Here is a 26,087-nt window from a genome sequence, read left to right as displayed (position 1 = left end):
AGAATATGCTCTACCACTTCAAATAGCAATGCAGCATAATTAAAACAATCCAGCACAATAAGAAATTTAACATGAAAAATGGCTTAGATTTCACCAAGATTTCCAGACATGTTACTAGACAAGGAAAAGTAATGGCTGGAGCATTCGTATTTTTGGTCTTTGAGAATATTTCAGGTGAATATAAACAAAGAAGTTATTTGTTGTCATTATCAACTAGATCTAGAAAATCCCCCATGTGGGATTTGAAAAATCAAAAAAACAGATAAACCGGAATAGTTTCAATCACGCCATGAGTACATACTACCAATAGACAGCTATAAGAAAAAGGTTTAAAAATTGCCCTTTCCCTGAATGATACCACAGCATTTCTCTAAGCATAGCTAAATAGCATTTGACATTTAATTAATGTGGTTGTTTGAGGTCTCCAAGATTATTAATTTATTTTCTGCTAAAAGCACTTGCATGAAGTTAGGGACACACTCGTTAGTTGCAAGCTCTTCAGGAAGAAGAAAAAGAAAAAAGTTGTACTACTGGATCCTGGCTATCAACCTGAAATAGTATTCATTTATAATAACTAGTATTTTTCTTTTTTTACAACAATGCAAAAAAGAACATGTATTTCTAAATTTAATTTATTAAGTGACTAACTTTTAAGATGTCATACATATGAGCTGAAAAAGTTGTTCAATGATTTCTTTAAGCATACTTCCAATCCTTCAAAATGCCTAGGAAGAACATTGCTGTTTCTTCACCTGTGTGCATCTGTGCACATGCACATTTCAGAAGTATAGGCAAGAAAATAAAGAAAGTGGCTAGTAATTCAGAGAAGGTAAATTGCATGTTTAAAGCAGCACAGCAGCATGTGCTTTATATTTTACCCTTTCCCCACTTGAGTTTGCTAAAGAACATCTAAATACCATATTTTTATAACAGCTATTTAACAAAATTATTTTTCTATGGTCTAATTTGTTGTGCTTGCCTTTCCTACCCTTTCATTCCCTGAAGGTAATGTATTGCTGCTTCAATTGCACAGCACAATATATAGTTGCAAAATGTCACACTGAAATCTACTGAAAGTAGCTTTTCTGCAATATTTTTGAAAAATAACTGAGGATGACATGTGACTGTATAGCACAACCACACAATTGGTAAACACAACTCAGCAACACTTACTAAAACAATACATAATCCAAGTGAGACCTGGTAGAGTAAGACTGATCTATACAGCTAAGAAAAAAAAAAAAAAGATTAAATGCTACATTTTTACAAATACTAAGAATACATAATACAAAATATTTTTCTTTGTCTAGAAAAATGTCTAGGAATCTTGGAAAAAGGAACAGAAAGTTTCTGTGAAACAGTCCCTGATGAAGTATTAGTGCCTGGCATGATTTTCTTGTGGGTCAACTGTGAAAAATGTGTAATCTTGCTTAGTGATCTTTCATCCCAATTTCCCAAGAAAACACTGCTTATGCAATCATTGTCTGTTTGTGTGTGTTTATTTTTAATTGCTGGTTCCCTCAATATAACCAAGTAGCCTCTGAACCTGTTAAAGAGTTTCAGCCACAGGGGAAAAAGAAGCAGCAGTCTCAGAGGTAATTATGCTCCTATAAACTTAATGAATAAGTACACTTGGTTATGAAATAGAGAGAGAGACTTCATACACACACTTCAGAAAATACCAAGTACAAAATCAACCCCATTAGGCACGAGGAAGGCCACAGGGGAGAAACACCCAAGCAGATTGCCCCCAGCTGGAGGTAACATGGGGGTTAGAGCAGGACAGGAACTATCCAGGCAGTTGTGATGCAGTGGTTACTGGGGAGAGTAAGAACATCAGTAGCATGGATAATAGCTCAGGTACATACAGTTTTGTGCCTGATGACATCAGGATGAGAGCATAGGACTTAGTTTCCTAGTCTAGATCTTGACATTGTGTCCAGCTGGAGCACCTGGCTCAACAGCCTCAGTCCTCATCCCTGGAACCATCATGTGGGCTATGGCTGGTCAAGTATTCTCAAGCATAAGAAGACTTCCCACAACTGATACAAACTACTTTGTATCAGTTCAGAGATACAAGTGTGTTTGGAGCAGGGTCCTTATCATGTACTGCCATGATAGAGTGTCTGCTAGCAACTTGCCCATCTGCACTAGCCTATGATTCCTTGGGTAACAGCAAGTGGGGTTAACCCCACTGCCCAGAAGTTTAAAAGAAACAATTTAAAAAAATAAATTAAATTGTAAGTCACAGATTTCTCTATTTAATACATTGTTCCAAATTATTCATTAATTATAACACTAAATTATATAGACTTAATTTTTCAGTTCAGATCTTCCAAATAATTATTTTAACTAATTGAGAGCTTCTGGATTGCTGAGACTTGCTTGACAGGACTCCCTCACCATTTCCTTGCCTTGAAAGCCCACTTCGCCTTCCTTTTATGGTACCCAGAGCATATGAAAAACTTATTTAAATGTCTACAGTAACCAATGATGTCCTGCTCAACCCAATGCATCTTCCAGGAAGAAAGGATACTGACTACAGACAGGGAAGGCCCTGGAACTGGAACTGCTACAAGCTGTCAAGTCTTTGCCTCAAGCTTCAGACCCAAAGTGAACTCTCAGCTTCCTGAATATGAAGCCATCTCCATGGGGTACATCACAGAAATGGGTTCAAGGAGCTCACTCTTGTCTGTAGAATTTACAGATTGTTCTCTCTTCCAGTCCAATTCCATAATGCTCTTTGTACTTTAATAGTTTATTTACCACACTTGCTTCAAAAAAGTTTGTTTTCTTACCTACACTTCTGATTTTATTCCAAATCAAGGCCTGTGTAACTGAGCACCAAACAATCACTAAGTTTACAGAAAGTTTTTATTCTCTCATATTTAAGTAATGACATTCACCTCTTAATGCCTCTCATTAATGCTACAAGGTAAGCCCAGTGGTACAGAGGTGCATCGTGATCCAGATGCCATAACACTTTTGTGAGTTGACCTTTCTAAAGCAGCACAAGGCAGCTATTCTGAGCTTCAGAAAACTCAAAGGAAGTGAAGAGAGTGCCGTCTCTACAGATCACTCGTGAGTCATTGTTCACACACGAAATACAGAAAAAGCACCTTTGTGAGACAGTGTTTTTCAAAGTATTTTACAAGCTGCCCAGTAGAAATACTAATATTTCATAAATGTATTTTGAACACTATTAGTTACATATATTTTTATTACGAACATTATTAAAGGTTTAAAATCTTAATATTAATAAATATTAGTAAATACAGGCCTATCTTTATATTACTAAAAGGGAAATAACTGTAACCCCAAATATGTTTTTTTCCTAGCTGGTTAATTGAATCCCCTGAAAACCTAACATCAGATTTCCTTCTCCAGCAGTAACACAATTTAAGACAATCTGAAACAGAAACTTTGTGAAACCGATGCTATAGTTAAAAAAAATGCAATTTTCTGAGAAGTTTGCAGAAACCAGAACAAACCAGGTCCAACTACATTTTTAAAACCTCCTGCATTTTGAAAACATCCTGCATCTCAAGCATAATGCAAGCATTCTACAATAGCTTTAGGAAAATCAATGCTGTCTTACTCTTAGAATGGACAGTTAAGGGGCAAACAACTTATATTTCTTGGTTTGCTTGATTAAAGGTCAATAAAATGAGAAGTCCCAGTTTGAGACAACTGCTTAGTGAGGTCTCTCACTTGTGAAACATGCTGTTGAGAAATCACGAGAACTTGGAAGGACTGACACTTCTGTAATCCAATTCCTTTTGTGACATGCATTGAAAAATAAAATAATAAGGGGAAAGTTGTCCCCAGCTTGTTGGAGTTAAAAGTGTTCTTTGCTCAAAAATAGTTTTTGAGCACTTCAGGTCAGGAAAAAGCCAGAATATTCAAGTCACTCAGTCCAACCTGAAACTTTATTTCTCCTCTAAAGTTATGAAGTTTGACATCTAATTATTTCATTTTTTCATGTAAGCAAACACTGTCATGGCTCACAATCTCATGGTGACCACCAAAGAATTACAGACATGTGATTCTTGTCCCTATGGTTTTTTTGTTTTGGTTTTTTTTTTTTTTTTTTGTTCTGAACAGGACCACAAGGAATGCAAAGCCAAATTAAATGAGTAATCCTTACCCTCCAGAACACCCACATTTCTAAGCGCCTGATTTTGTGAATTTAACATTATCTTAATGGAAGTGGGATTTAGAATCATAAAATCATAGAATGTTTAAGGTTGGAAGGGATCTCTACCATCAGGTTCCAACCTCTCTGCTATTTTCCTGCTACTGTGCTTCATAAGAGTCTCTATCTCCCCTTTCAGGCAAGGAATAAAAATACATGATGGTCAATTTTGATGAGTATTTTATGACAGCAGATGCTATCATACCTCTCCATTTTATGCACCTGAAGTACCACTCTGAATTAGCTTGTGTGGAAAAGACAAATCTGGGGAAACTTTGTCCAAGGGATAGGAGCACTCATCCAGGTATTGTTCATTCAACCCATCTCCAAGTTCTCACCTGCCCATCTGAAATTGGGACTTCAGAGAGATTGAGAGGTGTTTGGGTCCAGAGAACAAGAATCAGAGCATCTGAGTTTGATGAGAATGTCATCAACTGGATCCTAGTCTTTGATTCAAGGACCATTTATGGATTTTGTATTAATGCCACGGCCAAATAGCATTATATACAGAGCAGAGGATACTCACTCGTTGTATCTGTAATGTTGTGAAGAATCAATACAATAAAATTAAGGAGGTTTAGATGGTGACAATACTTGAACCTAAGGCATTTTTTTTTGTTTTCTCACTGTTCTCAATGCCATTTGCAATGTCTTTTCAGGCTGAAATATTTATTTAACTAAATAACTAATAAAGTTTTTCAAAGTACATGTTCAGCATCATTCCCCAATGTGAATTAAATGCTAAAAAAAACCAGATGAAATGTCTTCCTCTGTTCCTAAACACTTGCAGTACATTAGGATGCAATTTACTAATTTCCCTTCTTGCAACAGATTTGTAATCCAATCCCATCTTCTAAATTGTATAAAACATTTTTAAACTTCTCTATAAACCTCATATCATTGCTACACCTAAGATTAAACCAGTTGTTAAATAATACACAACTACTCTTCATTCCATATCATATAATATTCCCAATATTAAAGAAGCATTTTTTTATATCTATAACTTTATGCAGAGAATTCTTCTACATAACTGTTCAGACAGTCAGCTTCATTCAAACCCTTCAAGGTCCAGTATCATGTACTTACCTACCTCGTTACACAACCATAAATAGCATGCACATCACACACTTACATAATAAAATATGAGCTAAAGTTTATTTTAATATGTTGGGGGTTTTTGCATATAGAAACATTCATACAGAATATAATACTTTTATGCATTCATGAATGTAGCAAGTACTTTATATCAACAGCTCTGCATAATGAAGGTATTCTTATAAAGCAACAAAAATAATTTAGCTTAAGCTGCAGGAGATACTGTAAGATAGGCATGATATAATTACTCATTTTAGAGGCACTGTCAAATTAAGTTGCTTATAGATATGAAAAGCAGCCTCTTAGACTTGCTCACATGATTATTCTCAAATGAGCAACCTAGATATACATAAGGCAGTGTTATTACACTATAGTTGTTACTGCTTATTTATTCCATTGAAGTTTCTGACTATTTTCTTCCTAAATCATTATTTGCTCCTGATCTTGTCTTCCCTCCTCCAAATATTGGCTAGAAATACATGGTCATGGAGCTTTTATCAATGTCACTTTCTGCTCCAGTGATAAATGTTGTTCGATTTCATTATAATATAATTAAAATATAGCATAAAGTTGAATGAAATTAAAATGGAAGCATTGGAGATGAATGAGTTAAATAACCTAAACTACATGTCAGGTATATTAGTGTTACCATTACATATACCAGTCTCCACTGTGGTAGTGTACACAGTGTAGTACAAGTCTTTGACTGGATGTTTATTTTAGTTCCAAATTGATGGCCGTGCTTTCCTGTATTTTCCAGGACCATCCCCATTCACTCATTTTTATGCTGATTCTTAACTTGATGGCTGCCTAGAAACTTCACGGTGCAATACAGTTCAGAAGATCTCAACTTCATTCTCCCGTATTTGTATTTAAAATATAAAGGTTTTTTTAATTGAAGGTGGAATGAGGCTGATCAGTTACTCACAGTCTCTCCAGGGATCTCAGTCCAAAGAAAGAGCAATTCTTCAACCATAAGATCTTGTTGTTACTCAGAATCCTACAAGAAGTCAGGAAAGAATCTGGTTAACAGAACATGATAATCTCACTGATTAAGAACATGTAATTACAATAAATACAAAGCAAATGCTCTGTAAAATACTAATCACAAATTCTCTGCTTCATTTGCATTTTCCTATCATAGCAGTAAATAAAGATCACGATTTCCTAAAGTGTACAGTTTCCTCTTTATTACATAAAAGCAAATTCAAGAAATAAACCAACAAAAGAATTTTGGCTTCAACTTGAAAATTAACACTGACAAATGCCCACACATCACCAGAAGAGTCTAAATTACCACTGGGAATGGTACTTGTTGGGCTTCCAGGTCAGCAAAAAGGCTGATGAAGCAAGGGACAGGCTAAAAACTGTTACAGTGGATTAGAGGACAATATAGTCACTTTGCTGTGGTTGCTATAGCAGGGCTGTAAACAAAATGAAATTATAACATCAGTAGCTGATAGATACAGAGCAGGTTTTTCGTTTCCTACAGGAAAGACAAATAGAAAACCATCACTTTACCACAAAAAAAAAAAAAAAAAATTAAAAAAATATCTTCCTGTTGCAAACTCTGCCTGGTAAAAATTTAGTAATTAAGCTGTGCCTGGCCCATTAAGTACCACTACCACTAAGTACATGTGCAAGCTGACCCTGCATGGAAACTATGGAAAAAGTTATCTATTCTACTTCTGCATGTTAAACTACTGACAATGTCACAAGTGGCTCTTTCAATGATTTTCCAACGCTGCATATCCTCAGCTATTTCAGAAGAAATACAATATGAACATGCACTCATTCTCAAGTCCTTACAATATACAGAAGAAATGCCATGTTTTAGAAGCTCAAGAAATCATTTTAAAACAGATCTAATGATTATGCTATGCACAGAAGAAACAGTTGTCTCTGAAAAAATTTAATCCCAACTGCTTCAGAAGTCTTTTTTTTTAGTGTAACAATAAACCCTACTTCTCTAGCGCACAAAATTCCATTTAAAAATCGGAGACATACCTTGCAATGAAAGACAGAAAAACAATTTTTTCAAAATAAATTTTATCCTCTAACTAGAAAACCTGAGGCTTCATAAATTGATTTTTTATTTCTGTAAAGTTTTCTAACATTGTTACACAAGATCTTACCTCATCTTGCTTTTAGCACTTCCCATTGTATACGGACAGTAAGTGCTTTGCCTCAGCAGACACTATAACATAAAATCTCAAGTCTAGGAGCAAAACACAACACATAACACTGACCCACATTGAGAAAGAAAGTAATTATTGATGTAGGAAAGTGAAAATACTGTTATCTTCCTAAGACTGAGATTTTTGCAAGTTTTTTCTAAAATTAATCAATACAGATTTGTAAAAGTATGTTGATGGGATATGGTGGCCCACTGCCAAAGAACATAGACAAGGGAACAGCTCAGATCTGACCTGTATGTTACTACTCTGTGTTGTTAGTGAATACTCTTATGCAGCAACATTACTCCTCACGCAGAACCAGTCAGTATAACCCCAAGTGGCAATTCAGGATCAATCACGAACACTTAAACCCATGCATCTGAAAGCACACAGAAGCCTACGTTTCTGACAAAAATTGAACATGCTCCAATATACACACAGTCTATTGCCATCAGTTCAGAAGCTCCACATCCCACAAGATTGTCCTCCTACTTCTCAGACTAAAAATATTTTTAATGACATTAAATATTTCTCTATCAACTCTTCACTACCATCTTAACAATATAATTTAGCAGTGACGTGTTGAAAGACCACAGACTGTTCCAATCTGTCTTATTTGTCAGATTTTATAAACTTTTTAGGTGCCCATACAGTGACTAAATTGGAAAATTGTTTCAAAATTCTGATATCTGAACTAGAAAATATAAACACGTTAAATGTTCTCATCTTCTGTTCTTTCATACAGCTTCTCTTCTTAGGCTGCAAAGAGCTTGTGTCAGTCCAGGAAAAAATGAAACTCCAAAATTAAAAGTGCCTGGACTTGGAAAGACTAACATCATAAATTCCTCTTCATATTGGGTCATTGCATTATATGCTGTGTTACAGAGAGACCATCTTTGAGGTCCATTACAATGACATTAGACATAAATATTATATTTGGACAGTTCTGCATAGCCTGATTTGCAAAGATACATGCACTTCAGAACTCTCATCTGGCTTAGGTACAAGTATTTCTGCCTTTGAAAAATCTTCTTGGTGCCAACTTTTTTTTCCAGCCTTCTATTCATTCTGCCCAGAAAAAGAGGGCAGTCCAAACTTTGCTGGCAACTCCAAGAAAATGCAGCACAAGTCGGCAGCTCACAATCAGAGCTTCTAATCTCTACGTCTGGGTCTCCTTCTGTACAGACTTAAGTGAGTCAACTGAAACCAGTACCATTAATCCACATGAAACAAACTCCTAGAAATTAAAGAGAGCTATCTTACAAGTCATAAATGGCAAGCTTAAGAAGAACATTTAGTTCATAAATAGAGCACTCAATTAACAGAGCTCATGTTCTGTAATACTGCTATCTCATTTAGTAATTTGCTTTTTTTTTTCCTCAAATATATACTGAGTATTGAAAAATACAGCAGATACCACAAAACTAAAAATAAATAAATAAATATCATGGAACTTAACTATGTAAATTTTAGTTTCTAAATGAAACCTTTCAAACCTTTATACCAGACTTTCACAGAGACTTTCACACAGAGATCAGGTTTCAAAAGTTAAGTTTCTTTCAGGGCCTTCTCTCCTTTACAGTGCCAACTAAAATTCTGGTTTTATAAACAAAGTAATATGTAATATGGGTATTACAGTTAAAACAAGATTCTTTTTCTGTTCAGAATCACAGCTTTAGAGAATCCTAGCATTCCTATATGCTCCATGGGGGACAAAAAAATAAATCTTCTCTAACAATTAATACAAATTATCTACACTTCATTCAGCTGGTTGGTCTGCTACATGAGAAGAATCCACCTGGTTGTAATTAGCTTTAGTGATGTCCAAGAACTTGCAACGGGCTGTTATCAGGAAGGATTTGGCTTGCACTGAAGACTGATACAATCAATAACTTCACTGGCAAATATAAATAAAATTATTTATCATACAGTAATGAATCACTTGTTAAATCTTCTGATGCAACTCCTAACATTCTTCCCTTCTGAGGACATTTACTACGGGAATGATAGCTAGAAGGGATACAAATTTTTGTTACAATGTTCACTGTACTAGCTCAGAAAGCTCAACTGCAGATGATGAAAAATCTTTTCAAGTGAAAAATGCCTGGTCAAATTGTGGCTTTTGATGCTGAAATCACACTCAATTTTGTACACTACACCTTCAGCAAAGTAATGGAATGGACATGAAATGACTGAAAAAAGTGAAGTTTCTCTTTTCCCTTGGACACAGGCACCTGCTGAGAGGGAGGTGTTTGTAATTAGAGACCTGCAGAAATTTTTCAGAAAAACAGAGACAGAAAATCATCCTTTTCTTGTACTTACAGACACAAACGTTTGGTTGATAAATACATGGAGAAAAGGTGTCATTTATGTATTTTATATTGGACAGCTTGTAGCATAATTATACCTATCAGATGTAACAGAACCTGAGTCACTTATTTTAATAAATTATATTTGTATTTTCAAAACAAATCACTACCATGCACCCACTATGACTAAGTATTTCTCACATTTTATTTATTCACAACATTTTCACTTGTCTTTTTTTTTTTCTGATGTGCTAGTGAATCACAGCAATAAATATTACAACATATCACAGCTAGGCAGCTGTTTTAAATAATTATCAGTTTCTAGCCATGTGCAAAGAATCTCACATTTTAAATATTTTACTCTGAGGACAGAAACACTAGGAAAATGAGTACACTTTATTTCAGTGAAGCTATTTTCCAAAACCAAAATCTACTTATCTACTTAGGACCAGTGCTGTTTAACATCTCTGTTGGAGACATGGACAGTGGGATTGAGTGTATCCTCACCAAGTTTGCTGATGATAGCAATTTGTGAGGTGTGGTTGACACCCTAGAGGGAAGGGAAGCTATATCCAGAGGGACCTTGACAGTCTTGACACATGGGCCAATGCCAACCTCATGAAGTTTAACAAGGCCAAGATCCTGTACCTAGGTTGTTGCAATCCCAGGCACAATAATAATATCTGACCTAAACAGATCAACTGGGACTAAAGTAATAGAACAATAACAGAATCACTCTAGTAAATGAAGAGACAAATGACTGAAGAACAGTATTGACAGCTCACTAGAAGAATAGTGGGTGGCAGACACCTAGCTATTTTCATAACCAAAAAGAACTAAAAAAGGAGAAGAAACTTGTAAAAATTGGTAGTGCCTCCCTGCTACCCTGCCCAACTTTGAGAACACCAAAACTTTAAAAAGATGAGTTACCAGAATATTAATGATGTATATAATGGTCTCAAGTGACACTTTTCTTCCCTAAGGGCATTGTAGCCCACTGTATTGCTTTTTCAAACTAAAAAATGTGTTGTTAATGTTCTTAAAAGGTATCATAGAAAAATCCTGTAGAAAGTAATAAAACCTAGTCACTTAGCACCTCTAATTCCACCTGGCTTTAGTGTACCAGTTTGTGTTAAACCCATTCAACTTGCAGCTTAACCAGTCCCAAGCTCTAGTGAATACTCAATTACCTTCCATTGTAGACAGTATGTTAATGTGGTGAAAACCCCCAAACAGCTATAGCCAAAGAAGCAAAAGTAAGATACTAATTATCCTTCTAATTAGAACAGTAGCAACTGAACAGATATTTCCAGATCTTGGCACTATCTGATTATATTAAAAGATAGAATGCAATTGCAAGCATCAAGATATTTCCCTGTAGGTTAATATTTATTTAAATGAAAGTCCTTCCAAAAGTGCAAAGCATTGCTGACAGTCTGTCATACATTTAATGGAACATAGGAGAAACTGTAGCTGACCACTCACGCTGTGGAAACACAATACTGCTTTTATGGAAAATAACTGTTCAACACCCTCACTTTCAGTAATTCAAAGTATAAGGAAAAATTCTTATTTTTGTTGTTTTGTTGATCATACTGGTGGTTTTTAATCAATACTCCTATTGAGTGATATAAGAGACTTCTTGGTCACATTCAAAACAACAAAGCCACAGAGTTCTTGCATAAATCATCAAACAAACCCATTTAAGTCACAAAAAATGTATTAGAGAATATTCACGTTCCACTTCAAACAGTAACATAAATATCACCATCACTATCAGGATATACAACTCATCCCCTCCCTAATACTGGTTCGGTGGTATTAATGCATTAACAAAAGGAATCAGCAAGGTCACTTCCAAGTTGAAATCTTAATATGATTTCTTAACAGTGGGGGAGTTAGAGAGTTCCCAGCTTTTGAAACAAGCCCCCTCTACTACAGGGTGATACTCATTAACTGAACAGGACAAGAAGCAGCAGGAATCAAAGCACTACTAATAGGAATGTAAAGTACTTCAGAAAAGGAATGTAGCTGTCTATTTTATGACTTTTGTCAAGTACCAGCAAATTTCTGATCTAGATGATGGTCTTAAGTAAAGCATTTTTTCTCCACAAGAACATTGAGATTTAAAGGTTATACGTATCTATCAGTGAAGACTCGAAATATCACATAGGATTCTATGCTCAGAGTTTATTCAATAGTATTCAATTAAATCAACACCTGGAAAACTGCTGTCATTACTGGATGATGGTAGAAAAAAATTTTGACAATATAAACAGTAAGTAGAATAAAATTATGTAGTGCTATTTCCTGAAATCATAGAATATTGAAGTGCTGAGGAAACATTACTATTTTAATACATATACATGTATTTATAACATCATTACATTTTCTAGATAAATCTTGCTTTTAAAAGTTTTAAACTGGAGTGCAGGTAACTTTTTCAAATGTAATCTAAAAAAACTAACACGTGAAGGCTTGATAAGATGGCATTTTCATTACATCTTTTGAAAAAGAGATAATTTTATCTAAGTGAACTTTCGGACTACGTCACTATACCTACCATGTGCACAGCCTTAATTGAGAGATAGTTGTGTGTGTTTAACTTTCTGTGATGAGTCCTACTAAGTCTAACAGAATTATTTACATGACTTAAGTTTATCATGTGCATTAATTTTTTAAGATCAAAGATTCTATTGTCAACATTTTCTTTGGAGAAAGGGGGGAACTGTTCAGAGCTTTCTCTACAATGAAACAGAAATCCTTACATCTTAACTGTCAATAAAACACCATTCCTACAAGCACATGTAAGCAATTGGTGACAGTGTGGGTCTGCATACCTTGTTCCTGTGTTCCTGATTTTGCCTCTGACTCACTGCAGAGCCCTCATTCAATTAATATATACTCCAAATTCAATTTTAGTAGGAAATTGAGACATACAGAACATAAAAAATAACAAGTTCGTAACTGAATAAACTGGTGCAATATGCAAATAGATTTAATGAAGTCATTTTTTATAGGAGAATTAGATTTTTATTTCCTTGCCATTGAACTCTGTTGATATTATGGGAAAATGACACTCAGATTTGTTTCTCATTCTAACTTTTATACAATTCACTGACATTTACAGTGCAAACAACACCAGGAGCAGAGCAGCTGAGAGAACAATGCACAAAACCAATGTGCACTTTTTAAGAATTTCAGTGTGCTCAGTATCAATTAGACAAGAGCTGAGAAGCATCTACAGATGTATCCTATCCCTGTAGGATAGAAATTTTTTACTTGTTTCAGTGGAACTAAGGAGTTCATTTGGGTTCCCCATTTGAAAATAGTTACTGCAAGTAATTTACAATGATGATTCCTGGCAAGGTCAACATAACAACATGTACTTCTGTTTTCCTGGGCCTACACTCTGCTGTTCAGTCAAAAAACCATCAGCATCCTGATCTGCCTTGCAGCTCTCACAGGTGAACCAAAGCTGTTGTTTACATTACCTATGATACATTCAGCTGGATTTATTCTACAAATCACTTCTGAATCCTTAAGTTCAAAAATGTTAATAAAATTAACTAGATTTTAATAATTTATTCAGTAAAAAAACGTAAAGAAATAATTCATCTTTCCTAATTTAGTTTTTACTACACCTTTCTTTCTTCTAAGTAACTTTGGAAAAGGACTAACAATTCCTGAGTCAGCGTTCCTTGTTTATGACACTTTCATATTACCTTTTATCTCCTTTATAAGATCTTTTCAGCATTACTCTTATTCAGCCCACTGCTCTTCCTTTAAGCCTTGAAACACCTGCTCTGCTTTTCCCAGTTCTGCTGATTTTTAATTCTAGAGCAGCACTGTAAAGTTTCCATATTGTTTCTGAAAAACATGCTTCGGGTTCAAAATACTCATGTCTCAGTTACTCCAGCTTATGAGCAGTAACAACTGCTGGATATAAATCCCAGAAAAAGTGAAAAATTTTCATTGTAGTAATTTTTTTTTACTTTCCTCCAAATTGATTTATTTTTATAATTATTATATCTGAACTCATAGGTTCTGGCAGAATGAGATACCAAATTTCAAAACGGTTGGTGATTGGTTACATTTAACTCGGAGAGCAAACAAGCCCCACATAAGGCCCACAGGCCATCATAATCAATTTGCAGTTCTTTTGGTGCTGCTGCATGGCTTGAAAATGGTTTTTAAAACTGAGATTCAGGATAGAATCCAGCAGAGGTAAAAAAAACAGAACCACAGCTGATCTCATTATCTCAGATACAACTAAACAGGAAGAGACCTCCAGAGGTAATACAGTCCCACCTCCTGCCCAAAGCAGGTCCAGTTAGATCATAGCACAGCTCGAAGCTCTGAAACAGTGACATTTGTTTGGAATGGAGACATTAGGCATTGTGGATTGTTTTGGCCTTAATAACGACTTATAAAGTGGACGACATGAGATTAAACAAAGCCAGAAAAACTGAAAATCAGAAGTTCAATCCAGACAGCACAGGGGTATTTGGTTCACACACCTACTGCAGAGACCAGATAGTTATTGCAAAAACCAGGATTGTGACAACAAGGATCAGACTATGGAACTCTAAACGTGAGGATGCAAACTTCAGCTTTACCTGAATCTCCTTCTGGTTTACCCAAGATGGGTACCTAAATGGACCAAGATTATTTTTACTATGGGTAACACAGCAAAAACACCAATGTGTAGCCTGCAGGTTGTATATATTTTATTCCTGTTACAGTGCCTTTCTTTAACTCATTTTGTCAGGATCCATACGTCACAAATGAGACCACGACAGCAACCATGTCGTATAAATCCCAGGTCTATATTGCCTACCCAAGTCAAAATGGAAAACTGTTAGAATATGACATTTATTGCAAATAGTGTGTATAGAATTTCCACTGTTTCCTGCACTACTTAATATTATTCAAGTTTACTTCAAAAATTCTCCATATTAACATATTATTACTGAAGATATATTCAGAAAGAAACAAACATTTAATGTAACCTAGAAATAATTAAGCTTTAAGCCAGCATTTTATTTCCAATTTGAAAATATATTAAGTTGTGAGAAATCATAGAATCATAGAATAATGAATTGGTACTGACAGAAAACTCGGTTATTTGCTTATTTACAAGAAGTAATTTTGAGCCTAAGGAATGTTCCTGTTTCTTACCTCTGTGAAAGGATTTTGTGCAGGTGAAGGGCAAGACTGTTCCCTTAAAAAATAAGGCTACAAGATAAGATCCTCATAAGCAGTTCGGGAAAGCACTTCTCACCCCATGTAATGAATGTAACACAGGAGCAATCATCTGCAAATGCATCTACCTTTCAGCTTCCAAGTTAAAATGGTCAATTATGGTCTCAGTGGTGATTTGTCTTAATCTTAGCCTCAAGTGCTATCTATCAGCTCAGGTACTTAAAATTATCTTCCCAAGTGTTGTTCAATATTTGATGTTCTTTCCATTTTAGTTATACCCACAATCTTTGAAATAAAGCTTTCAGCACAACTGTTCAAAACACTGGTATAAATAATACAAAGAAACCTAACATTTGATCCAACTTGCATCACACAACTAACTTCTTCCTACCTTGCTTTGACTAATGTGGAAGAAATCAAGACAATGTTCACTCCATTCATCCACCTTTTACCTGATACTTGATTTAGAGTATTGAGCTTTACCTTGCACTGTGCATTTCTGCCAAATGGCTGCTAAAACATGAAGCTGTACAATAACTGTAGCTGACTACATTGCTTTTACAATAGTAAGCTGCAGCAATATCTACAAGGAATTCTACAGCCTTTGTAAGGGATCGTGTCCTGAAGCTATCACAGCTATATTAAATGAAGCTGCTTGGTTATTCCTAATGGCTTCCCTTAATTTCTTTCAGTGGTTTTTAACATTTTCCTAAAATAATTATGACAGAATAATTTATTCATTTTTCAGAAGCGTCTTCAAATCCTTGAATAAATCGTGAGAGCAATAGCACCTTTCAGGGATGTCTGATGTGACATGAAAAGGAGCTTGCTTAAGTGTGACCAGCTGCACTGGTCCCTTTTAAAGTGGCCTTTTTAAAAAACTGAAAGTCTACAGGAAGAACAGAAGAAATAAAAGGCACAAAAGAAAAAGAGTACAGCTATAAGTACCAATGAAGAAAAACAACTAACAGAAACTAACGTAAAGGTTGTCTTGTCTGGTACTGGTCTTTAAATAATTTCTAAAATAAATAGCTCAGACATTCACTCTTTAGGTAAGCCATTGCTGGAGTAATGGACAGGCAGGTGTAACAGTATGGGAGCTGCATCATCCATCAAAGGTATAAGAAAGTACAAAGTACAACAGACAGTTCTAGCAAAGATCAGCATGGGTACCCATCCATTTCTTTTCCATTAAAATGCCTTCTTCTCATTTATAACTGTGCTATGTGCAACATGTAGCATTTTTTTCTTTCCTGGTCACCTGCATAAGTTATCAGATCATGCACATTGTGTTAGCATTGAGATGGCTAACATGGTATTCAAAGCAGCAAGCTGTTAGTACAGATACTTAGTCCCATTTTCTGATTTAGATTGAAGCTTTGTGATAGTTCTTAAAGGCTGCAATGTGCTGACCCGATCATGAAAAAAACAAAACCTACCAAACAAAAAACCTACAAAACCAAACACAAAAAACCCCAGACAAAACAAAAAGGTATTAGAAATAAGTCTAGCATACATTCTCTGAATTATGAAATAGCATTTGAAACATTAAAACTGAATATTTCAATATTTTTTCAATCAGTTTTTTCCCCTAACACTGTGATACCACAATGACTAAAAAATATTATTTTCCTTTAAATTTCATATAAATACCCATTTCTGCTGTGTTTCCTGTATTGAATTTAGCTCACTTTGATATTCCTTGCTAGTTAGGTCCTTTCCTCTAAAATTTGTTTTCTTCCGTCAGACTCCGAATTCTTAATAATATCAGAAAAGTACTTAGAGATCAAGAGATTAGATGCCACAAGTTAGCTTCAGTAACTGCCACAGAATAATTAAGATATCACAAGACCTCATCTGCAAAGCTTTCTGAGAAACGTGTATTAAAATTAAGTAAAAACAGGAGCTTAATTTCCAAAAATAAACTATTTCAAAGTTGTAATACCCAAGCCAATGTAGACTTTGAAAATGGCTACTCATTGTAATCTTAGTCAAAAAGATACCTAATACAAAGTAAAAACCTTCTCAATCTAAGTCCTTTACAAGAATCAAGCAATCATGAACTAATTGTTCATGAGCAAAACCAGTTATGTTCACTTTCGACTAGGGAAAATATTTGTAATAACTCAATGTCTTCGTTACATACAATTCTGGTCTAACCAGTTTGAATATTTATGTAGAATGATAGATTACCTCAAAGCATTTCATGGAAAGATAATCACACACTGCCAATGAACGATATACCTGAAACCAAGTTCAACCCATCTGCATCAGTTGTCTACCTGCAGCAATATTATCTCCCCTTTCATGCTCTGATATTCTTCTCAAGTCATTTTCAAAAATGTTTCTATAAATACAAAATGTATCTTGTATTAAGACAACAGTTCTGTAAATGAATTAGTTTGAAGGATTTGGCACTTCTTTAAATCTCCATCTCTGAGAATTCTGGTTGCCAACTTTCTTTAAAACAAGAAGTTTCCAGCTATCATGGAGACAAAATAAAATTGTAAAAGCTGACCCAAGTGTACCATGTATGTTGGTTCAAAAACGGCAAATTGAAAAGAGGAATGCTTAGGAAAAAAGGTATTCCCCCTCGCCCCAAAACATGATTCATTATTTCTGAGCACATGAATTTGACAGCAATGTTTCCTTCCCCACTTTCAAACTCTAAAGTGCTTACTGTAACAAACCTTGGAATCCTGAAATACAAGCATTTTCCTGAAATAGCAGGGACCTGCCTACTTGCCTGTCGCAGGAGGGCACAGGCAGGTACCGCTTCAGTGTGCTTCACTCCTTTCCTCTGGAGCCTACAGCAAGCCTTCAGGATTACCAAGGCTTTTGCAAAAGGAAGTCGGGGTCCCAGAAGGGGAGAGCAGCAGCTGCAGGACTCGGCACAGCCCCCATGAATACAGGATTGGAAAACTGTCAGGGAGCTGCTGATGACAGAACCCACATGAACAATGAGACATTCACAGAGTAATGGAATCATTTTGATTGGAAAAGACTTTTAAGACCATCAAGTCATGCTCACTCAGAGCTTTATCCAGGTTGGAAAAGTTGGAAAGGACTTGTGGAATCTCATGAAGCGGTTTTCTTTTGAGAGTGCATGGCTCCCAGAGGGCTCTCCGCAGAGTGAGTGATTCAGATTGTCAGCTCTGAAGCACTTCTTAACTAAAAGCCATTCAAATGATGTTGAATAATCCAATACTCAATACAGCTACAACTTTGAATTCCTACCCTAAATAAATAGAAAATGGGGTTCCTATATGCTATTTTTACAGTTGAAACTTCTATCTGAGAAGACATTAATTGTAAACTTACTTCATTTCAGATTTAGAGATGCTGGGGATGCACAACTCAGAAACATTCCATTATCAGACCAATCACTCCTAGAGAAGGGATGTTTTACCTTTCAGACACCATTGCATAGCTATTCAGACATTATTTTCGGATTCAGCAGAGCCAAGACTACTGGAGTTTCAAATTGGTTTTGATGTTTCTCACATCTACAGTCATGAATAGTGTAACAGCTAGCTGTTGTGATGGATGTGCATCTGAATACTATTATCACGCTGTGTGTACTGGCAATTATTTTTAATATTAAATTAGTAAACTTAACTGGCTTAATAGTGCCAGGACCAAAGGGGAACTGCAGAAAAGCAAAAGGCAGTATCTTCTGGTGCCCTTTTTTATTATTCCAATAGGCATACTAGAGGACATGTAAACATTTCATTCTTTACTCTGGAAGTTATTTTCCTTGGCCAACAGAATTTTCTTAGCTTCCTTTATGGGAATAGATTTTCAGATATTTAAAATGGCAAACTGCCTCATGAATTATGCTGAATGTCAAAGGTTATTTTTTATTGCAAAATCTTCTCTCACTGGTTTTAGCAGAACGGAACTAGAAGCATTTTTATTTTGAAATAATATGTCTGGATAACAGCACATGACATTAATAAACATAGGATATTAAGCTCTCTCCACTTCCAGTGCAAAATAACACAGGTATCAAGAACAGTTAGATCACAAAGAAAGGAATAATGAAAGCAAAAATATTTTAACTTTCACACAGGCTTTGTGATCAAAGACAAAGTACAGAGTGATGTTCTAGAAGCAAAAAATTAGATGATCCTCATCAGGACCCTACCACTAGAAGCTGTACTGTGCTTTGTTTTATAAAGCACATTGGAATATTCTTTACATTTAAAATTACATCCATTTATGTATATATTATTTCACAGACAGGAAATCAAAGTACCAGAGAGAATCGTTCATGCGGTTTTGGACTTGTGGCTGAGTTGGCAACAAAATCAAATTTCCAGTGTTTCAGGCTACAACTCTGAGCAAGCAACTCTCCTTCCCACTTCACTGATTTCAACCTGAGCATTAGGCTGAATGACAATTGCATACCTGAGAATTACCACGAGAGCAAAAATTGTGAGCAAGAAATAGCTGAGATGCATGAGTCAGCTTAGGGAAGCTTAAGGCAACTCCAACTGCACCTACTTAGGCAAAGCTAAATTCACCTTTAAGACTGAGCTTTTTATTAAACCACTGCATAGGAAAATGGACACACATAGAAACATTAATTTTACAACTCTATTAAAGCAGCTACATTTTTGTAATGCACTAGCTCACCTCTCTCGGAAAGCTCTCCTAGTGCTTTTCTTATTAAACATGGAAACAGCTGAAACATGAAGCCCAGCTACCAAACCTTTCTGAACAGAAGGCCAGTGAAAGCAGCTGGCCCTCCCAGGGACAGGCAGGAAAGTGGTCTTCTCAGCAGAGAGACAGAAAACCCCAGAGCAAAGACCAAGCTCGTTTTGTCTGTAGACCACCATCCAACATGAAAATTAACTACCTTTGTAAGATATGCTAAGGGATTTGCTCAGGTAATTCACCTCAGAGAAGAATATGCCACAATAAAACTGGCAGCATCATTTTCAGCAAGCATCTGCAATCCTAGAGGGGGTAAAAGCCACTTCCAGTTTTGTAAGCATTAGGCTACACACAGGCCACATAAGTGACTTTTAAACTGTAACACTAAGTGCAGCTATGGAAATAGCTGCACAGAAGACATCATGCCAGAGGATATCTCTGTAAATGCCAGGGAGCAAGTGTTTTGCAGACCTCTTTGGGAAAAAGCTATCTTCTCTATGTTGCCAAACTGTAAGGAATAGTCAACTGAGCTTTAAAGGGACATTCACAAATTATAACTGTGTGATTTGATAAAAATTCAGGGACAGCTTGGCACAGTTTCGCAGACAAAATTAAAAGGATAGGAATACACCACACAGAATACTGGCTTTGCAAAGTCAAGACATACAGCCTGAAATCTCTTCCATTTCACAGATGCTGTGTACCAAAACACCTAAAATCCTGTACAAGAAAATATGCCTACAGATCCAGACACTTCATCATAAACTTAAAGGCAGCAGCAAATAAATCCTGCCTGAGAACACATCTACAGAACTCCATCAAGGTGTCAAATGTCAGCTGTATTCTCAGCTCCCTCTTCAGTGCAGCAGATAAATAAAAACAATTGCTGGGCTTGATGGCATCTTTACCAATTGCTTTAAACACTTGGGTTTGAAAGGAAGACTTTGGCTGTCAAAATTTCTTTACAGATAATCTCTACACATATTTGAAGGGCATGAGGCTGGAAAATTTACAGCCATTCTTGTAGATTAAGATGACAACTGAATGCAGCTAATGATGAGTATTTTCATTTAATAGATGCCATAACTCATTTCAGTGACTGCATTTGAATTTGGCCCAAGAAGGGTTAAATCAGTTGTCACTTGGTGGAATTCTAACATTGACTTTTATGTAGATACTTGGCTACCAAAAGCAATGAAAAACTGGTGGCATTCATTGACCTTTCATCCACACCTAATACTGTCTGACAGAAAGACTGTAAGTCTGTATGTCAATTATAAATTGCCACTCTGCTTTCACTTTGATCAACTAAATCATCCGTGATATTAAAAACAAAAACTCCCTCTATACCTACCTTGGCAATAAGTCTCATGAAAACATTCACTGTGGGACAAAGTTTTGAGCTTGCACCAGCCTTTTTACAGCTGTGATAAATCACTGTTACCATGATTTGTGTGATCTCAAATTTATCTTAAATGTAGATTAAATCATACTTGCAGTTATGGTTGATCTATTCAATAAGATGGTTAGTTTGTGGATGTTTTAAAAACTATTTTTTAAAGTTGATTTCAGAACTTAATGGGATTTCAGAACTTAATGGGCCTGCTTCTAGCACTGGAGCCTGCAAACAGACACCTTCACAGCTATGGCAGCTGTTAGAGTTCAACTATCAAGAAAGCGGAGGGAATAATAACAACATAATAACAAAATTAACGTATAATAACTTCTTGAAATACCTTAGATCTGAACTGATTAAAAAAGCCAAACACCAATTTCATTTGGAGAATGTCAATAAAACACAAAAAAACATTCAGGGTGCAGCAAACACTACCTGACTGAGCAGTACCAGTATCTTTCAGATTTTATAGATTTCATCACAAACACTGATTCTGTCTGTAATGGATCACTGCTTTTCAAAATACCAGACTTGGAGACAGTTCCTTTTTGTTCAGTTTATCTCCATATTCTATATTTATAAAGCTAGTGACATTATAAAATAGCTAGCAATACAAGTCATAATACGTCCGTGCACGTTGCATCCGGCAACAGTGATAGGGATGTTCTGTACGTCGTACTTTGCTATTTGCCATTTTGTTTCAGGATTATCCTAGGTATTATTTCTGCTTTTATACCTTTACAGACTGAAAAGTATAATTTTTATAGAGTTTTAAAAACTACAATAAGAATTACTTCATACCTGAGCCTGCCACTTTCAATCACATTAAATGATACTGATTTAATACTTGGGTCTGCCTCTCTTACTGATTTGAACATCACCAACTAGCTACATGAGCCTCACTGAAATCTGGAAGGTCTGTTTATAACTCCCTTTTTCACATTTCTAGGCATCTGCTCACCGAAATGAACTTTTTGAACAGAGCTAGAATATTCTCAGAAGCACCCAGTTTACCAAAGCAGAGTATCAATGTCTGTGCCTTAGAAACCATCGTCAGAATAAACTCTTGCCTCTCTCGGCTCAGCACCTCTCCAGCTACAGCAAAACATCAAAGAGAGATCTTGGTCTACAGAGAACAGCCAGAAGAGGGCAGGGGAAGAAGACCCAGGGCAGAGGTGACTAAGGCGAATACTTAACAGGATGAGATTGAAATCCTAAAAGTGAAATTACTTTTTTGTCACTTCCTCACACTTTTTAGATTGCAGCATTCCCTTTAGAAATGCCCGAGACAGATGTTTCAATAAATGTTCCAGGAAGTTTCACCATACTTAAATCAAGAACAAATTTAGTAACCTTTAAAGAGGTATCCCACTTTAACTACTTGATCATCCTTCTTCTAAAGCATCCATCGTTGTAATTTTATCCAAATGATATACCAGAGCTATAAAAAGTTCCTAGGCCTACAATCTGGATCATCTCACTCCCATCTGTAAATCATCAGCTAACCACAGACTAGTCAGCAGTTACACATTTTAGGTAGCAATTTATTACATAATTTTTTTAAAATATATACAAAGTTATTTTGGGCTTTAAGAGGCATGCAACAATAAGACTAACAGATCTCTTATTTAGCTTGAATATGACTTAAATGACATTGTATCAACAAGCTTATACAGTACACATGATATTATTTAATTTATATTTCTTTAACCTTGCTACAAGATTTTATATGCTGTATTAGCCCAAGGCATGTCACATTTATAACACAAGTACAACTTCTAGCTGCACAGGTTATATTGCTTAATTTTTTAGCTGCACAGTTTCAGAAAGAATGAGCAGTAAAAATAAAATACAAACCACAACTAGTCTCATTGTTTCCCAAATGAATTATCACTTAAAGAAGTGAAAATTCCAGTATATTATGTTCTAATATGCGGCATAACTTAAAAAAAAATAAATATAAAATAAAATACACTAAGTGTGCTTTCCAACTGGACTCAGTAATTTACAACATTCAGTCTCTTCCCTGGAGAAGGCTATTTAGCTCCTAATCGTTCCATGAGCTCAAAATAAAATTGGAGGTCTTGGCCACACAGCTTTGGAATGTTCTGTCTGTAAACCAGGTAAAGTATTTTATATTGAGGTTGGTTTGATTCTGTAATAAAAGGAATTTAAATTCCTAACTCTTATGTTGTTATTATGAACCTTCAATACAGTTTTCTAAACTTCAACAATGTGCCTTCATCTTTAAATCCCTTCAGCTTTCCTACTATGTTTAAAGAGAAAGAACTTTCATAAGGCTGATTAAAATTTTCCTAAGCTATATAGTTTCATAAATATGTTTTCATGAAGAAAGAAGAGCTCTTGAACTTGAGATGGGCAGCTTTTGAATCTAGAAATTCAATTTCCTTAGAGAATATCTGAAAACCACATTACAGGAAACTATGGTTCCTGACTTAAGGGAAGTGGAGGGAAGGAAAAAGTAAAATAACAAAATGTGCAGCTGACCTGAACCTGCCAAAAAATCAAAATAAATATTACTCTGCATATATTGTCCTGAGCACGTTATATTAAAAGAGCATCTGACATGAACTAAAAAATAAAAAAGGTATGAACTTTATTTAGTATGTTAACCCTTACCAAATTAACAAAAAAAAAAACAAACCAGCAGCATAAACTGATATTTATCAGTATCCATGAGGGTTTTCTTGCATTTTCTTAATATTTAAAATATTTTTCTGATTGCTTCTGGCAGTAAACAACACACCAATACAAGAATTACATTACTGATTGATACATTTTAATTGTACATTGACAACCCTGTTTCTGACCCTGTGTGGTACTGCACACTTCAAAGGAATGATAAAAACCCCCACATTTTTAAAAGCGTGTCCTCATTAAGCTTATTACTCCATAACATCAGTTAATGTAAGCCCATAGAATTTTTAATCTGCTCAAGTCTAAACAGATTTTTTCATTGTACATTTTCTTTTCTAAATTTTATTTTAAAGCATCATACTACCTGCTTTGACAGTTTCATTCCCTGCATTTAGATGTAGTTTTATGTAAGTATTAGTTGATTTACCAGTTTTGTCTGTCATTATCAACTAAGTTTACTGTTTCATTTAGGTATTTCTATTTCAAAAAGCTTTATCTCAGACTATTAAATTTTTTTTATATATACTGTGGTGGTAAACTTTTTAAAAAATAATGCTGTTTTCCTAGGCAGTATTTGTGCCATACTTAAATTTCAGTTCCTTAACTTCACCTCCTCTCCAGCTTCATTAAAAAGCTCCCTCTTAAAGTTAGTTCTCATTATACCCACTCAATGTATCTGTTTGCTCTTTAGCCTGATGCATCCGTGTTATTCACTCTCCACTTACTAGTGATTATTTCTCTAATCGTTTGCCAAAGTTCAGAATATTTTTTTCCACTCTCATTTGTGTCAAAAAGAGGTATGAAGGGCCATATGTAGACTTTATACAGTCAGATGAGGGCTTTTTTGTCAGAACTCAAAAATATTATTGGAAGATAGAAAAGGAAAAAATGGAAGCTTTTTTATTTTCTAGTTAACTGGTTCAGTAAAAATTTTTAAATGGAGGTCTGTTATTGTTATGACAAAAGGAAATGTTGTTATAGTCCAAAATTCGTACATTAAAAAAAAAATTTTGTTTTATTTAATCCAAAATCCCTAGCAAACAAATAATGATTTTTCATTAGCACTCTCATTTCCTTCCCAGCACACTACTGGGTTTTGCCTCTACCTCTTATCTCCTGAAAAGGAAAAAAACTGGGTTTGATGTATAAGCATCTAATAAAAGTATCAAAAATAATACATTATATATGATACTATCTCAAAGTGTGTTAAGAAACAGCCCAGCCACTGAAGTATTTCAAAATGTATCCTTCATTTAATTCTCTACTAACATAGAGTCAAAATCCATGTTCTTACAATTATATAATAATAAAATGCAATGTAACTTTGATATATCAGCATCCAAGCTACTTCTTTACACTTAAGCTTGAAATTTTTATTTGAAGTTTAATTCATTGGAACTGTTGGTTTCCTTCTGGGAAATACCTTTTTCTGGTCTTCAGACTTTCAAAGTATTATTACTATAATTAACATGTATTTGAGGATCTGGTATTCTTGCATACATTCAAAGTCTTCTGACTATCTTGTGCCAATCAACATATTAACGGGATAAAATGACTGAGGCAATCTCAGAGCCATGTCAACCCAACAAAGAAATCCACCATATATATATAAATGCACCTCAAAAAAAGGTACAATTTTTTTCTTCACTAAGAACTACTGAATTGAAGAAACACTACAAAATCCGTGATAATTTTAGCAGATTTTCCTCAGCTCCTATTCTCAAATGATTTATGAAATCCAGCACTTCTTCATGATACTTTATAAATAAACAATAATAGTGACTTTTCATGCTGAAACAGTTGAATCACCATTGCATTTTTGTTCACATCCATCACATTCTTATCCTCAACTGACTCTGAAGACAGCACCTCTTATTTTTAATACATAGCATCAGAAGACACCACTGTCACTCCCCTTCTGCTTAGTTTCTCATCAGAAACCTTGTCTCCAAATCAATGCTTCAGAGAGTGACCACAAAAAATGAAGTAACTTTTTCCAGTTGGGATTCAGACAGTCAGAAATGGACTTCAAAGCTGATCAAAGAGAACCCAAAACCTTACTGAAGGGGGATGTGCTTCTGCTTCTAAAGGAAGAATACAATGAATGGCCAGCAAACACAAACTGTATAAGAAATCCCCAAAAGAGAAAACACTGCACAAGTATTTTTCTTTGCTGTTTTACACATAACTATAATGTACCACTACTAACTCTTGCAGCTGGCAGTGTTACTTTTAGACTTACTTTGCTGTAGCTAGTAGGACAGACTTACACTGGCTGATGCCAGCTACATTTAGAAGACCATCTAGAAGTGTTTAAGATAAGATTCAACACCACTCCAGCAGAAAAAGAATACAGGGGGTAAAATAATACCTTTTTTTTTTTTAAAGTA

The 26,087-nt window shown here is 35.3% G+C and overlaps 1 protein-coding gene across 1 annotated transcript in view; it reads right to left on the bottom strand.

Annotated features, from left to right (window-relative positions):
• The window catches only part of ADGRA1 (adhesion G protein-coupled receptor A1), a 258,712-nt gene that overhangs the window by 213,315 nt on the left and 19,310 nt on the right, over nt 1-26,087 (bottom strand). Inside the window, exon 2 of the mRNA XM_051618700.1 lies at nt 6,222-6,293. Coding sequence (XP_051474660.1) covers nt 6,222-6,293 — 72 coding nt within the window. The remainder of the gene's footprint in view (nt 1-6,221; nt 6,294-26,087) is intronic.

Source organism: Apus apus, chromosome 4 (assembly GCF_020740795.1).
Source record: "Apus apus isolate bApuApu2 chromosome 4, bApuApu2.pri.cur, whole genome shotgun sequence".
In the NCBI taxonomy this organism is placed as follows: Eukaryota; Metazoa; Chordata; class Aves; order Apodiformes; family Apodidae; genus Apus; species Apus apus.
This window is presented reverse-complemented; position numbering and strand designations above follow the sequence as displayed.